Raw genomic sequence first — 17,801 nt, 5'->3', positions numbered from 1 at the left:
CCAGAATTTGTCATTGGAGTCGAGCTAACCGATTGTTCTGTTGGTCTTTGTACAGGAGTTTGACCCAGAGCAGTTCTACCAGTTACTAGAAGCAGCTGAAGGTCAGGCCAAGGAGACCATCAAAGCAGACATACCTCAGTATATCATCAACAAGTTGGGGCTCAACAGGGACCCTCTGGAAGGTAAGTCTTAAAATTCCTTCCTTGGTATGTCCTCAAGATGTTGGGGCTGCTGGGGCTCAACAGGAAACCTCTTTAAGGAAAGTCTTAAAATTCTTTCCTTGGTATGTCCTCAAGATATTGGGGCTCAACAAGGAACCTCTGTAATGTAAGTCGTAAAATTCTTTCCTTGGTATGTCCTCAACATATTGGGGCTCAACAGGGAACCTCTTGAAGGTAAATATTAAAATTCCTTCCTTGGAATGTCCTCAAGATATTGGGGCTCAACAGGGGAACCCCTGGAAGTTATCATCAAAAACCCTTGGATTTGGAGTGTATTATGGGCAGGGGTTTTCACTATTAAAATGGAAATGATGAAATTAAACTGATAAATAATTATCATTATATGATGTAACTAGATTGATAAACAATTATTGTGTATCACTTTCATTACTATGTCACCTCCATTATGACATCACTTTAATTTACAGATATGGGGATGGAGGAGCCAGATGATTCAATGGATGCTGAAGAAGAATTCATGGAGGTAAGTTATTTAGATGCTTGATGACTGTTAATGTTAAAATCATCAATTTAAAAGATTTAGAAAATAAATGTTGATTGTACTTCTATTAGCTGTCAGAGAATCCACTCTTAATAAAATGTACCACTTTTAAACTGCATGATTAAGGAAAGATTTTGATCATTTACAAAATCTGTTAATTTTGTGCTATAGTTAAGCAGATTGGATATGAAGTAATACTCCTTAATAATAATCAGGGTTCTGTTGCATACAAACATTGATTTTATCTTTTTGATTAAATCTTTTGGGTAAAATTGCAACATTTATTTTGTGTCTTCCAGAGGAGAGATTATGTGCCAAAGTTCAAAACGCCTCGTGAAGAGGATTTTGAGACAATCAAACTGATTAGTAATGGTGCTTATGCGTAAGTATACTCCTTCAAATCAAATCTTAAATAATGCTTTTGTCTTTTGACTTCAATGGTTGTGAAATCTTACAATATTTCGCCACAGGTCATACAAAACATTTATGTTGTGTTTTTTCTCTGGCAGAGCGGTATACTTAGTACGTCACAAAGACAGTCGACAGCGGTTTGCCATGAAGAAGATTTGTAAACAAAATCTAATCCTGCGGAATCAGACGGAACAGGTCTACACGGAGCGAGATATACTCAGTTTTACAGAAAACCCGTTTGTTGTCAGTATGTACTGCAGTTTCGATACAAAGGTGAGTCGGACACCACTGTGGCCACTTAATAGGTGGACATTTTGTATATATTATCATTAATTCTTCAATCTTAAGTTTAAAAATCTTTCCTAGTTTTCTTCTGCTGGGGATGCATCAAGATCTTTTCCCTAGTACCTGCTAGTATAATTAGTTGTTTTGTTTCTGAAAATTTGCCCAAAAATTGAAAGAATAAAAAGAATCCTGATAATAAACGTGACAAACTTCATCTATATGGAGAATTAAGATAGGATCTTTTTGTGAATCAACATTTTCTTGGTCATGGGGTCAAAGGTCATATATTCAAATTTTGTATCTATTGAATTACTCGGGACAAGCTGTAAGGGTACGACACTTTTCAAAGACCCTTTCTAATGAGTAAAGTGTTCTTGTTTGATATAAGGTCTTAAAAAGTTTCGATAGATATAAGGTCTTAAAAAGTTTCGATAGATATAAGGTCTTAAGAGATTTGATCATCATTACTTTGAATTTACTGTTGTTGTAGTAGATATTCTGTTGCCATTAACTGAGTACTTTTGTTACAGAAACACCTGTGTATGGTGATGGAGTATGTGGAGGGTGGCGATTGTGCTAACCTCGTTAAGAAGTGGGGACCACTCCCCTTCGACCTTGCTAGGTGAGTTTCTGTCTCTGATTATATATTTAAATGACAATACTGTCTGTTGAACAGGATAATGTCTGTATTTATTTTAGTTGGGTGTTCAGTAAAATACCTTAATTTATATCATGTTTTGTTTAAAAGATTCTGAATTATGATTTTCATACAAAATGATTAGAAAAACATGTTCCATACAACTTTTAATAAATACATGTTGCATACAAATTTCAGAAAAATACATGTTACATACAACTTTTAGAAAAATACATGTTACAAACAACTCTTAGAAAAATACATGTGCAAACAATTTTTAGAAAAATACATGTGCAAACAACTTTTAAACAAATACATGTGGCATACAATGCTTAGAGAAAAAAACTTGTTGCATGCAACTTTTTAGGTCACCTGAGACAAAGTCTCAAGTGACCTATTCTAATCCCCTTTGGTCCGTCGTCGTGCGTCGTCCGTCGTCCGTCGTCCGTCCGTAAACAATTTACATTTTCGACTTCTTCTCCAAAACCCCTAAACCAAATTCCATGAAATTTGGCAGGAAGCTTCTATGGCTAAAGGTCAACCAAAATTGTAAATTATATGGTCCCCACCCCCCAGGGGCCTGAGGGGCGGGGCTAAAAAGGGTCAAATTGACTAAAACTTCAAAAATCTTCTTCTCTACTCTCAGATATGGTGGAATCAAACACTCTTCATAGATGGAAGGGTCTTAAGGTGCTTTACCAAAATTGTAAATTTCATGACCCAGGGGTCTCACGTTTGCCCCTGGGGAGGGGGTAAACTTTACTATAGTTTATATAGGGAAATCACATTTTTGACTTTTATTTGTTTGATTTGTATTGGAATTCATTCTAATTTGGTAAACATTGTCAGCATGGGATGACAGTTTGATGGCATGCACATGTTGGCCCTGACTGACCCCCAGGGGCTAATGGGCAGGGCTAAAAAGGGCCAAATTGACTGAAATTTCAAAAATCTTCTTCTCAAGACCAAAATAAGGTGGAATCAAATACTCTTTATAGTTGGAAGGGTCTTAAGGTGCTTTACTAAAAGTGTGAATTTCATGACCCTGGGGTCTCAAGTTTGCCCCTGGGGAGGGGGTAAACTTTACTATATTTTATATAGGGAAATCACATTTTTGACTATAATATGTTTGATTTCTATTGGAATTCATTCTAATTTGGTTAACATTATCAGCTTGGGATGGCAGTTTGAGGGTATGCACATGTTGGCCCTGACTGACCCCTAGGGGCTAATGGGTGGGGCTAAAAAGGGTCAAATTGACTGAAATTTCAAAAATCTTCTTTTCAGACCGAAATAAGATAGAATCAAATACTTTTTATAGATGGAAGGGTCTTAAGGCGCTTTACTTAAATTGTGAATTTCATGACCCTGGGGTCACACATTTACCCCTTGGGAGGGGGTAAATTTTACTATAGTTTATATAGGGAAATCATGTTTTTGAATGATTTGTTTGATTTCTATTGCAATTCATTCTAACTTGGTAAACATTTTCAGCATGGGATGAAAGTTTGATAATATGCAAATGTTGGCCCTGACTGACCCCTAGGGGCTTATGGGCGGGGCCAAAAATGGTCACTTTAATTAACTGAAATATTTCAAATCTCAGGTGACCGTTAAGGCCCATGGGCCTCTTGTTATTTTACAGAGATGTTCATTGATTATGGAAATAAATGTATTTGGTTTTTTTTTCGAACAGAATGTACTTTGCAGAAACAGTGCTAGCATTGGAGTATCTCCATAGTTACGGCATCGTGCACCGGGATCTCAAACCAGACAAGTAAGCATGTTACCATGCATATATAAACAGGAATACCAACTTTATGCAAATTTCATTCAAATTTAAACTGCTGTGTGAAATCAATATCTAGATTTATAGAAGTCAACAGTAAAACAGGTCTACAAGGTTTAATAAATGTGTTTCGTTCGTATCCGGATATGTCATGTTTTATTTTATAAATTCTTATTCCACTAATTATCAAGACACATACAATTTTCCTTTTATATTCTCCTCCCAGTTGTTCAAAAAGTAGTTAGGCTAATTATAGTTAACAACAATTTTAAAATCCGGATAAAATCATTTGTGGTAAAGTTTTATGAAACTATAACACTAACACATCTTTTCCAACCTGCCTATTTTAAGGAATAAACAAGCACAGATTTTGAAGTATTATAAAAGGCAAAATGACAATTCTACTAATCAAGTAATTAAGCTAATCACCTTTGAACAACTGGGCCCTGATATTTGTGTACATCAAATTGAAGTTATATGAATTTTATTATCATGTTTTTTTTTACTTTTAATTTCAAAACTTAATTGGAGAATACAAGATTCATGGATAAGAACATTTCAGCATTCTCAGTATTTTGTGTTATTTTTCAGCCTTCTTATCACTGCCACAGGCCACATCAAACTCACAGACTTTGGTCTCTCTAAAATTGGGCTAATGAGTTGTAAGTAAAAATACTGCAGTGAAAGTTATGGATCATACAACCATACATACATAGTTAATATTCAATATCATTTTACCTTGCTCTGTTAAGATATTACGACCATGAATGAAACTCAATCCTGAATACCTGCTACTGGACGAGAAATTGACTGATGAATTAATATTTAAAGATATATCATAATATTTAGTTGATAATGAAAACCCATTTAGAGTTTAAAAAAAAAGAGAGAGATATTGTTTGGTAAGAAATTCATTAAGAAAAAAAGGAATACTTATGTACTTATTCACAAGAAAACAGTGAAATTGTGTAATTTTGCCATCTTAAAGCTTAAAGAGTGTCTGAAGATTTAAGTACAGTTGTGATACATGATTCCAGAATGTTCCCCGAGTTATTCCTTTGAAAATCAGTTCAGGCCAAATGTTGAAAAAAAAAAAAAAAAATTCTGCAAATTAATAGTCGAGGGATTTTTTTTTTTTTTTTTTTAAATGATAATAAGGCTTTGACACAAGAGTCTGGGTCATAAATAACTAATATGTTGTGAAATTTTAAAAGTTTAAAATAAAAACAAAACAAAAAAAACCTGAAGTGTAGACTTGACGAGTAGTTTGACCATTGTGTGCCTTGTTTCAGTGACTACCAATCTGTACGAGGGCTCTATAGATAAAGACTGTAAACAATTCCGTGACAAACAGCTGTTCGGAACACCCGAGTACATCGCGCCGGAGGTCATCCTTCGTCAGGGCTATGGTGAGTAATGTTGTATCCTGGTCATATCACTCAAGCGTGAAATGTACATTCACACTTGAAATACTTACTTTTCCCTTTTGTGAATCTTCAGTGGATACTTTTCCCTTTTGTGAATCTTGAGTTGGATCATCATCATGATGTATTTCAAAAATTTAGTTCTTGAAAATTCTATTATTCAAATGAGAATCCGGTCATGAAGGTTTGACACAGGACAATCTTATTAGGTTAACTGGCTGACATTACTACATCAGGTTAACCTAGCGTGACTTCCCGATGTGAATTGTTGTATTGAGGTTTATATAGTTGTTGACATTATCTGTTACAGGTAAACCAGTGGACTGGTGGTCGATGGGAATCATACTCTACGAGTTCCTGGTTGGATGTCCGCCATTCTTCGGAGAGTCTCCCGAGGAACTTTTCTCACAAGTCATCAATGGTAGGCACAAAACTTACCTGGATATTAAATTGAAAGAATGTGACGGAACTAGTTAGCTTATAGATCGGAGAATCACATTGAAAATTTTGAGGAAAAAAAGAGTTTTAGATGGATAATAACAGCTCTGGGGTGTCTCGATTTGTTTCGGCAAAACGGTTAAGAGACCTATTCTGCAAAAGTGTAAAGAAACAGATACGTTGACCAGTGAGTGTCTTTTGCAAAACAATATTCTAGATCACCACCCCTTTTTAGCTCACAGGTTATGAGTAACCCACCCCTTTTTAGCTCACAGGTTATGAGTAACTGTGAGCTAATGCTGTACCCCTAGTGTCCCCGTCTGTGTCCGCGTCCCACTCCAAAACTTTTAAGTTTTTGGGAGAAGTTTTTGAAAAGCTCAAATGTACACACCTCACACCCTTTTAATTTGGTTCATACATTCATTAGAGGTCTAGGAGTGATGTTATGGCAAAATCATGCAGAAAAATTTTGCGATTTTTTCGCATTTTACCATTTTATGGACTTAACTTTTTTGGCAACAAAACCCACTTTAAAGATTTTGGGGTAAGTTTCTGGAAAGCTAGTAAGTCCAAAAGTATACGCCTCACACTCTTCTAATTTAGCTTATACATCCATTAGAGGTCTAGGAGTGATGTTATGTGACATGCTTATACATACATAAAAAATGAGTGCATAGTGTGATTGCTGCTGCCTGCCGGTGAGCTTGTTCTTCCATTGACCTATGACCTGTGACTTTTATAACCTTTGACCTTTGTAGAGGAGATAGAGTGGCCCCAGGAGGAAGAATGGCAGGTACGAGATGATGCACGCGACCTTATCACTCAGCTGCTGCAGCACAACCCGCTCAACCGTCTGGGAACAGGGGGCGGCAACGAAGTCAAGGAGCATATATTCTTCCTGGATGTCGACTGGGAGAGAATCCTCAGGAAAAAGGCTGAATTTGTGCCAGAACTGGAGGACGAGGAGGATACCAGCTTCTTTGACAGTGAGTTGGTTTGATCAGAGTTTGTGGAGGTAGAGTGGTCTAGTGGTAGGATGCTGAGCTGGGGATGACAGGATCCCTAGTCTGAGTTGTATGGGCACTGTGTTGTATCCTTGAACAAGATACTTTACATTGCTGTGTTACAGTTGACTTAGTATTAATGAGTATGTGATAAGTAAGTACAAACTGTTAGTGCCAACAGGCAACACTGTATGCTCCCCAAGTGGTTGAGAAGGATTATGGCTAAAGGTCTGATAACCATGGATAATATATTTTCAATCATTTTGAGACGTCTATATTGCTGTGATAAGGTGGTATATAGGAATTTCAAATTAATATTACCATCTGTGAACAATTGGGATTTCCTTTGATTATCGTACTGACAAAATTTAAATCTGGACTTAATTAATAAAAACATATATGTAACAAAAATCAGTCAAGGATAAGATTCAAAAGTTAAACTAAAAATGATTTATCAATGAGGAAGTCAAAATTTTTGTTAAGATTATGGATTTATCGAATCATAATTATCACCAATCTAGCTATCTTTCTTCAATTATTTTAGCACGAATGGATCGCTACAATCATGATCTAGACGCTGATGACACGGAAGACGATGGTGACGATGTGTTGTTTCAGAGTTTTTCTTCCTGTTCTCCTCGTTACAGCAAAGTCTACTCCAAAATAGAGGAGCTACATGAGGTAAGTTTTCAGAATTACTTTTTTATCCATTTAAATATACTTTGTCTTATGTGATGTTATTTCATTGTCAAGACACTGACAATAGTCTGTGAAACAAAACCTAGCAATAGGCGGAGTCATGTAGGTGGTAAATTCACAACTATTTGATGTAACTTTCCGAATTTCGTTTCCTACATATCTTGACATCTCGATAACATAGCACGGTTGAATTTAAGAACTGATAAATGTAAATTGAATTTTCTTTCTGCAGTATATGTGTATTGTTATCAAGTGAAAAATAATTCCAACTTGAAAATATATTTAAAATAATCACTTTGTAAAAGCAGAATAAGGAGAAGGAAAGCCGACGGAGACATTCCAGTGCGGATGAGATGCGCACAAGACTATTGGAGAAACAGGCGTTAGATAGGAAGGATTCCAACCAATCAGAAGGCTCTGATTCCTCATCCGAGATCCAAGGGTACCTCCGGCGCGACACGAGTAGTACACTTGTTGACACCTTGGATCGTAATGACGGTTCTATGAAGCTCGACGAGGATGTATTTAGCTCACCAGAAAGGTAAGTGCCACAGGATATATTGGTTTTACAGAGACTGGTACAGATTTGTTGTAATATTGATTGAGTGATGGATTGGTAAACGGATGCAGGATCAGCAGTATATTACAGTACCTGTGTAACTAATGTAACGTATTGGAGATCTGTTGATATGCTGCAATCTTATTCTAGAGATGGCTGTCAGATGGATTTTCCTCGCTCTCCTGCCTCAACATGGGGTTGTGATTAGCTGTAGTAGAGTTGAGGATAAGACATAACTGGTTTCCTATCTATATGTGGCCAAACACAAATAAAAATTCCATGATTGATGTGACTATATCTCTATTGGAATATATGTTTGGTCATTATGACAACTAGTTGTGTTTTAGGGTAATGTATATTGGAAGTCATTTTTGCCTTCTTGAAAAGTGGGCAAGCATAAAATTCAGACAAAAGTTTGAAATCAGAGATGAAATGTGTGACTACAGATTAATAGTGAAAGTATACTAGGCAAATTTAACACTAGGCAAAAAGAACTTTCTGTGAGGGATTTCCTGTATAAAATACTCAAAAGAAAGTCAGAATATCGTCTCAAAATTCTAATTGATTCATTGAACTTTCACATGTCAAATAGATGTTTCTTGACATTGTTTAGAATTTTTAGTCTCAATTATTTCCCTTCTAGTGATTTAACATACATGTAAACATCTGATGTGGTGATTTGAGATTTAATTTGGTCGTTTCTTTAATAGCACGCCACGATCACAGCCCAAGACAAGTACACCGGAGAGTGCAGAGAGAGACGACTCCAGCTCAAAGAAACAGGAAATCCGTCCACCAATCATTAAGAGTATCATTCCCAAATTTGCAATCTCTACTGACGATGACAAGGTGCAAGGATTATGTAAAGGTATCTAGACATTCTGGACTTTGTAGCCCATTTATAAAAAAGATCAGTGTGTACCACTATTTGGGGCCTGGTAGATCAGAAGATTTTGATGCTGAAAGCCTTGTTAAAGGGTCAACCGCTATCCATCCCTATTGTACAAACTCTGATCCTGTGATCAGGGTTTTTCTGGGGGCTTTTTGGGGCCTTTAATGGCCCCATTCACAATTGAAATTATTTCAGTTTTAAGCCAAATTTCCAAAATCTGCTGTTTACTCCTGAAATAATCTTTCCCAGTTCCCCTATTTTCTTCCCAAAATGAGACAAAAAGCCCTTTTCCCAAACCAGTGAGAAAAAGCCCTGGTGATACTTAAAAGCTGAAAAAAATACCTTTGAGAAGTTGAAGTTCTTGATTAATGATAGCTTCATATATGAACAATTTTAGGAGTTTTTAAAGTCGCCTAAAGCCTTAATGGTTGTTATTGGACAAAGTTAAAATGGAGGAAGCCAGTGTTCTCACATTATTATAAGGCAAAAGGAATGTGAGAAACGAGACTCTTCTGCTTATCTCAAATCTTCTGTTGTTCATCCGCATATAAAATGGGCAAATTTGCTGCAAACAAGTTGATTGCCTCAAGTATATATTTTATTTGGTTGAGTTTAGGAACTTCTTAAGGTTATTCTGTGTTTACCAAGACTATATATTACACTGTACTGTTATGTGAATGTAAAGAGCCATGGTCACGGAGAAATAATAAAAAAAAAATCTTGAAAATTTGATTTGGCTTATATAATGTTGTGAATTTATTTAAAAGTTTTTTTTTTTTCTGAAATTAAATGAAAATTGTTGATAGATATGGTGGTAATGGTTATTGCTGATGTAGATGACTTGACAGACGTATTTTCAGAATTATCACCCGTGGATGAGAACAAGGAGAAGGGCAGCGTGACACTACCCAGTACCACAGGAGGGCGGAAACAGCTCCAGAAGTCTGCCTCGACCACCGCCCTTACTCTCCTCATACAGCCAACAGGTCGGTATTACTGTATATTCATTAGCTCATCCCTTACATGTTAAGTGCATCTACTGAAAGTTAAAAAAAGTTAAATTTTGAATTTATAAATTTCATATATATTTGTATTTTATGACAATTTCTTTATTTGATAAGAAAAACATACAATTTTAGATATGGACTGCATTGATGTGATGACTGTCTGGATTTAGATTCTTCTACGTCAACATTTAGCTCTAACTATGTTACATATTTATCAGAGGAAATATTTTGCATACATGATACTACATTTGATTACACATAATAAATTGAATTCAGATTGATTTTAATAACCAAAGTCATTACAAGTATCATTCTACCCTGAAAAACTTCAAATTCAACTTTCAATTGATTTTTTTCCCAGATGACTTTATATCTGCTCCAGTTACCTCCCCTGGATCAAGCACCAGTTCGCGGGACGGATCTCCATCCAGGGATGTCTCGCCTCTCGCCCGTAACCTCAAACCACCGACTATCATAAAGAAAGGAGCACGAGGGTTCGGCTTCAACATACACACGATCCGTGTTTATCAGGGCAACACAGATGTCTACACTCTTCAACATATTGTTGTGGTGAGTTAGAAACAAGTTATTGGGACTATTCCAGTGAAATATCTACCTGACGGAAGGACTCCAGGTTTGCCAAACAGGAACCACCCATGGAAGTGATTAAATTCAAATATTACTACATATATGATGGGCTGCATTTTCTACGGAACCCACAATTTCTAGATTCCTCCCGTTCGATTTATATTGAAACTGGAATACCTTTATCGAAAATAATCCAGTACTTATGATCAGATGTGAGGTGAAGGTGTCTCATTTCTTTCATAGTTCATTACAGTTCTTTATCTGTCTCTACAGAAATTTGTCTGACCCATCTGACATGATTTTCTGGTAGCAAATCCCAGCCAACTTTGTCATTATTTAAGTTGGACTAAAATTTGACGGCTGTTGGCTCTACCTGTGAATTTTAGAGGAAATTTAAGTTGGACTAAAATTTGACGGCCGTTGGCTCTACCTGTAAATTTTAGAGGAAACTCCCTATGAATAGATCCAACTTTTCTTTGCTGAATGGATTGATACCCATAATTGTTGTGGTAACCCTTGTAAATACTAGCCGCAATATACCACTCGGCTAGAGAGATCTTCTCTTTAACTTGATCAGTTGAGCGTAGGACTGGTAAGCCAGAGGTCCAGGGTTCGATCCCTAGCGGAGGCAGTGATTAAAATTTAATTAATCATTTGCTCTGTTACATTCTCATTACCATTATACTGCTACTGGGTATCTGTAATAACATGTACTACTCCAGTACTGGACAGTTCCATAGACAGACAACTGTTTAGGACTATGGGCATATTGTTTGGTTTGTCTTCATCAGCAAAACAAATATTTTTATGAATAGCTGATCGATGCTGATATGTTTGTTACCATTTATCAACCTGTAGGAAATTTTTGATAGGACTGGTTGGAATTTCAAATTTTCATAAGGATTTTTTTTAACATTACATTAGAACCTCTGTACATTGTGTTTGCATGTACATATGTATATGCAAATTTCTCGGCCTAATCTAACAAAAGATTTAAAGTCATTTTAAATTCAAGAGATCAAGTTGGATTTATGGAGGTATAATATATTTTTGTGCGTTTTTCAGAGTGTTGAACAGAACAGTCCAGCGTTTGAGGTGGGACTGCGACCAGGTGATCTCATCACCCATGTTAATGACGAACCAATCCAAAGCCTACTCCACACGCAAGTCATCCACCTCATCCTGAAGGGTGGAAACGTTGTCCAAATCCGCACCATCCCCATGGAAAGCACCACCATCCAAACAGTGCAGAGCAAGCGACGTAGCCACCCTGGCAAGATGGCTCGTCGATCTAGTCAGCGTAAACGACAAGAACGCAAAGGAGAGAAAAAGAAAGGCCGTTCACTGTTGCGTCGTCTCAGCTCCAAGAAAACTGATCACCATATCCTGCCAAGCTCGCCACTGACTTCATCGCGGTCTTATTCTTCCAGTACCTTCAGTAAATCCTGGTCTTGTGGTGACAGCACTCCTGGATCAGGGAAGGCCAATCGCTCTTTACCCATCTCCATGCCTTGGTCACCTGACTCATCAGCTGCCAACTCCTCCACAAGTTCTTCCCCTAGCTCATCAGCCCCTAACTCCCCGGCGAGTTCCTCGCAGTTCTGTCGGCCGAGCTCCCTACATGGACTCAAGCACAAACGTGCACAGAGCCTCAAGTCTCCACATCGTCGGAAGTCCGTACATAACATCCCGTTGTCTCCTCTCGCTCGAACACCATCACCCTCACCCATGCCACCAGCTTCCCCCACACGCAGTCCCAGTCCTCTCGCGCTTGCCCATGGGCACCAGATCGGCAGCTCTCACATGGTACAACAAACCATACCATCTCACCTCAACTCATCAACGCAGGCCCAGGCTACAACGCCTGTTGCTAGGAAGCCATCGTTTACACGCCCCAAAAGCTGCGAACCAGGCTCCCCATTATTACGCAGAGCTTTATCGCCTGACAGACTCCACCCTAACTCTGCGGAGAAAGTCACGACAGTGCAGAGGAAGGCTTCACTACAGGAAAAAAAGAGTAGCCTTTCTGATGCTCTATGACATGAATGTTGTGATAATCCTTGTGTCAAAGCACGTTCTACTCTAAGGGCTCAATGCAATCTTTATGTTTGTAATGTGCTTGGCTTGAATGCCCATGTCTTCATTATGAGGCCAGAAATGTCTGTGATGTGCATGAAATTTGATCGAAGAAGTTGAATGGTCGAAAATGTCTTGTTCGAGTAAACTGCAGTCATCGTGCAGTTGGAAATGTCGGTGATGTGATTGAAATTGGATAGGTAACGTTTAGATGGTCGAAATGTCATGTTTGAATTTGCTGTGGTTCGGCTGCGGTCAGAAAATTCTGTGATGTTCTCAAGGCGATTAAGGACGAGTGAACATTAGCAGTGTGGGCCGAGTTTGAACAGCTACGAGGAGTATGTGACTACATATACCTGCATTTTTTTCTGTAAATCTTTATTTATCAATGTGCTCACATTTAGGTGTTCAAAACAATTTTGTGTACAAATTTAACTTGGTGCTGTGTATAAGGGAAAGTCTTCTCAAGACTGGTGTTCCATAATGTCCAAGGAAATAAATGAATGGAAATATTGTTTTTCACAATAAGCATTTCGCTCGGAGCAAATGTTCGAATTGGGATCCTAGGATGTAATGGACTGTGAGTCCGGACTATGGAGACAGTACAGTGGAAACCACTTACTGGGAGATTGTAAATAAGTGTGATGTTAAAGGATGAGGCACAGTATACCAAATTATACTTTGGCCACAGTGCTAGATAAATGTGGAACGAATGCTGTAATAAGCTACGCTGTGAGTGTGATAGCAAGTCAGCAATTTGTATTTAACTCGTGTGACTGTGCGGCACCAACTCATGTTCAAGGAACAAAATCGTAAATTATTATCGTTAATGGAATGTATTTTTTTTTCTTCATTGTTTATCAGATGTGTATCATCTTGTGATATTAGTGTGTGTTTGAGTTGTGGTTACCGTTACAATATTGCCTGTGATTAAATTGTACTACTCTGTGCTTTCATCAGTGACTGCCACAAGTCAGTGTGTCGGGCCGGTTGATAGGGTGATGTCACCAGCTAACTGTATACTATAGGTGACTGGGACGACGTTTGAATGGCAAGCTTATATAAATATTTAAAAGATTCTAGAAGAATACTCACCTGTTTTGTAAATTGTGACAGTATATATATATATATATATATATAAAGTTCTTTTTGAATATCATTTTATGTTAACATTATTCTATACGGTCAGGTTTTTAAATTGTGACCGAAACACATCCAATTGTACTCTTATGATATATCACTCAGCCCTACTTGTTCAAATCTTGGTCAACTTACATCAAGTCATGTATATATAAGTATGATACGATTCTACACTCCTTGACTGTGTGTGCACTGTCACAAAAATGCATAAAATAGCACCCAATGCATAAAAATGTATCAAGTCAACATCAAGTAAAGAAAAAAACATTAAACGTGTCCTGAAATGATTGTTTAGAACAACAAAAACTATGTACCAAATATATATTCAGAGGCTGGGCACATAAGAATTTCTAATCAAGATATCCAAATGTTATTTGATATTTCGGAGTTCATCAAAATATGTTATTTCTTGGGCATTTCTGGTGAGAAGCAAAAATTTTCTAGTGTAGTAAAATTGTTGTGGATTTTCCCCAGCATCACGTCAATATTAATTTAGATTTTCCCAAACCCAAAGGCCCTTAGCCTCGGTCCCCAAACAACAGAAATCACTTTGATGTACTGGAGATATTGTACATTATGTAAGAACATAATAATATGTATTAATCTTACTCTTTGTCACAGATTTATTGAAAAAAAAGGAATTTCCTTGGATTTTCTACTTTTCCAGAGAATCAAGAAATGATTTATAGTAAGTCTGCTTTTAGACAACAACAGTCAATGAATGGTAGAAATGTAAAGATTGTGTATTTACTCAAATTTTTTTAAAAATTTTGATAGGTGAAGTAAACTAGAATTTGAACAAGTGGGTCCGATTCGTTTCTTACTTAGCTGAAGTTCAGTCCGTAGTTTGTGTATATTGCTGTAACTATAGGTTTACTTGTACTTGGTTCTGTTGGCGTGTATTTTATCACAGAGGTAACAATGAGACCTAAGATTACACTAATGCTTTAACACACTTTGAAATATTGTGATAAATTGTGGTGTTGTACATATATGTGTAAGATGATTTTGTGGACTATTTTGTATTTATAAATTCTTAGATGCATACAATGTATTTTTGTCTTGATGTATCAGATACATGTAACACATTATGAATGATATTTTTTTTCGGATGAAGACACAACTATTAGCTCTGGTGCCTGTGCAGATTAATGAATTAATTTATATTAATTAAGTACATGATTATCTTCATAGTTACTGTAGTCCCTACACCCAGTCACCAAAGTAACCATTATAAACCAACATCTACTGTTACCATGGAAACCATACTCTGATTTACTGTTACCATGGAAATCATGATAGACCCATATCTAATGTTACCATGGATACCATGATATACCTGTATCTGCTGTTACCATGGATACCATGATATATCTACTGTTACCATGGATAACATGATATACCTGTATCTACTGTAACCATGGATACCATGATATACCTGTATCTTCTGTTACCATGGAAACCATGATATACCCATATCTACTGTTACCATATGCATGGATACCATGATATACCTAAATCTACTGTTTCCATGGAAACCATGATATACCTGTATCTACTGTTACCATGGAAACCACGATATACCTGTATCTACTTTTATCATGGATACCATCCATACCATGATATATCCATAAGGAAGCTATGATATACATTTCCCTGCAATCACTAAGGAAACCAGAGAATACCTTATAATTATATAGAAAATATCTTAAATTTTACATAAAAGTTACATCAAGTTTCTTCAGGAACCATTTTCCCAAAGAAAAGTAAAAATCAGAAATTTATCTTCCAAGTCTTAACCAGACCTTTCTGTATCATCCTAATTCAGGCACAAGATGTAAAATTTAGGAAGAAAACATTCGGACTAGTATAGTTAGTGTCTGAGACAGTGGAGAGTTGGGCCATCATGGAATAATTTAGGCCAAACAAAGAAATATATATGTTTCCATTGCTAAGCTGTAAATAGGCTTAGTGAAAAGAATTTCTTGTTTCCAAAGACCATACATGCACATTTCTTAGTAGTTGAAATTGTTTATCAGAGAAAATGTTTGGAGAAGAGGTTTTCATTACTAAAATCAATTGTTGCAATAGATTCTCATTAGTGGGAGTACAAAATTATTACAGGGTAAAGAAAATAAAATCATCTTTTTTTTTCTGCATTTATATATTCATACATGTGTTAAAGTGTCTCCTCATTAAACATGTTGTCGGACAATCTCCAATAAACTGTGGTAATATACAACAAGCTGTAGTTTTGACACATAGAAGCCCCGTGACCCATGACCTCGTGATCATTGTACGTTGTTGTACTGTTATTTGTATATCAATGTTATTTATTGGTATAATTTGTAGTTGATTTTTCAATACAAAGGAAACCTGTAAGAAAAACACATTTTTAAAAGAATTTTGTAAATTTTCATTGAGAATCTGAAATTATCAAATGTTGTTTGTAGCAAATGTGGTTTGTGAATTTAAAGATATTCGTGTACAGTATTGAAATACAATGTAAGCAGAAGACCTGTCATTATTTTGCCATTATCATATCGACAATATTAATGAATAAGCAAAAATTATAATTTGTAAAGTCCTTGAATTTTAACCATCTGCAATCATTGGGGATTCTTGAAAAAACTATTGTATCATTGAATACTAAATAAGGGTTTGAGTTTTATGATATTGTAATATTTCCTTTTTTTTTGGTACGGAAACAAAAGATACCAGTAAACTTTTGGGCTTTTAAAATGCTGATTTAACAAAAATTAGGAAATCGTCTCAAAAATCATATAAGGGTGTTAAAAAAATTAAATATTTCTTTTACACAAAATAATGGCTGCAGTGTCCTTTTCATTTAATTTCGCAATTTCTGCTAAAATATACATGTACATTATTTTTGCTTCATAGTTTTGGCAAAATCTTAAAATATGAACCACGGAAAAAAAAAATCTTTACTGTTCTTTATTGTTCTCCAAATACCGTAAGTCCCTGTCCACAAATTTTTGCTGAATCATCAATTTTGAAAAAGTAAATATAAGGTAAAAGTGGTTCACAAGCAAGCCCTCCCCAAAGTTTGATATACTAAACCTACAGGGGGAGAGGATACATTGAGAGGATCATTTGAGGATAAATTCAGTATGTGGAGACACCAATATCAGTCAGAACTTTAAAGGAAAATCCATGTTTGTCATTGACAAGAATTAAACTTCTACTTTGATAAGTAATCTGTAAATATTATTCTTTTTTTGATCAAATCTGGAATCATCAGAAATAAAATATTTGCAAAAGGCTCAAATGGCAGGTCATTTTGCTTGCATGTTGGAATATTATGTGATAATTTCAGAGTGATTTGAGTGCGTTCTTACTCGGAGGATGATTAAAAAGTGTTGTGTCGGCTGTTGTTTTTGATAATCCTAATATCACTTGTGTGCGTCTTATGTCCGTAAAGTTTGATAGTAATTTTTGTTACATGTGAATCATGGTTACTATTAGTTATATGTTGGTTATATGTTGATGAGCAGTTAAGTATTTTTGTTTATCATTACTGTATCAGAGATAAATGTATATATATATATGCTGTGTACATAGGTAACACTGTAGATACCAATTTTTATTTGGACTCAGATTTGATCTCGCTGTGGTTATACCTGTGCTATTTGTGATTAGTGACATTGCCGTACTGTGCTATAAATTCTCACCTATTCACAATCGACTTCAGTCTTTGTTTTTTGTTTAAATTCATTGAAAACTACACTTCCACCCTTTTGACTGACATTTGCTGTTTTAACATAACGTAATTTCTTGCGTATTGCCCGCGGGCTATACAATTTAAAACATTGAAAATTGCCTTCTGCGGGCTATCTGATGAAGCGGGCTATCTGACGTAATGTTTTCAAAAACCATTGAAAACTGCGGGCTAGACGACATATATTAAAAGCATGATATGAACACATCATGTAAAAACAACTCACAACTAGACCCCGAGCCCGAATTACGTTTATTAACACTGTTCACCAAATCCTTATAATAGCTATGTAATGTTTAACGCATCGGTACTAAGGGGATTCCCCAAATCGTGTACAAGGTAAACGTTTACATGTTTTACGATTGATATACATTTTATATAGCTACCCGG

At 36.2% G+C, this 17,801-nt stretch overlaps 1 protein-coding gene across 1 annotated transcript in view; it reads left to right on the top strand.

Annotated features, from left to right (window-relative positions):
• The window catches only part of LOC117326141 (microtubule-associated serine/threonine-protein kinase 3-like), an 89,160-nt gene extending 71,782 nt beyond the window's left edge, over positions 1–17,378 (top strand). The window contains 16 exon segments of the mRNA XM_033882775.1: positions 56–182; positions 650–705; positions 1,023–1,105; positions 1,233–1,407; positions 1,950–2,041; positions 3,753–3,833; positions 4,437–4,507; positions 5,138–5,254; positions 5,580–5,690; positions 6,466–6,693; positions 7,256–7,392; positions 7,719–7,951; positions 8,680–8,837; positions 9,722–9,847; positions 10,230–10,438; positions 11,522–17,378. Of these exon segments, the coding sequence (XP_033738666.1) occupies positions 56–182; positions 650–705; positions 1,023–1,105; positions 1,233–1,407; positions 1,950–2,041; positions 3,753–3,833; positions 4,437–4,507; positions 5,138–5,254; positions 5,580–5,690; positions 6,466–6,693; positions 7,256–7,392; positions 7,719–7,951; positions 8,680–8,837; positions 9,722–9,847; positions 10,230–10,438; positions 11,522–12,496 (2,979 nt within the window). The 3' untranslated portion in view covers positions 12,497–17,378.
• The last annotated feature ends 423 nt before the right edge of the window (positions 17,379–17,801 follow it).

The sequence above is a fragment of the Pecten maximus genome, chromosome 4 (assembly GCF_902652985.1).
Source record: "Pecten maximus chromosome 4, xPecMax1.1, whole genome shotgun sequence".
In the NCBI taxonomy this organism is placed as follows: domain Eukaryota; kingdom Metazoa; phylum Mollusca; class Bivalvia; order Pectinida; family Pectinidae; genus Pecten; species Pecten maximus.
The sequence above is the reverse complement of the archived record's forward strand: the minus strand, read 5'-3'. Positions and strand labels throughout refer to the sequence as shown.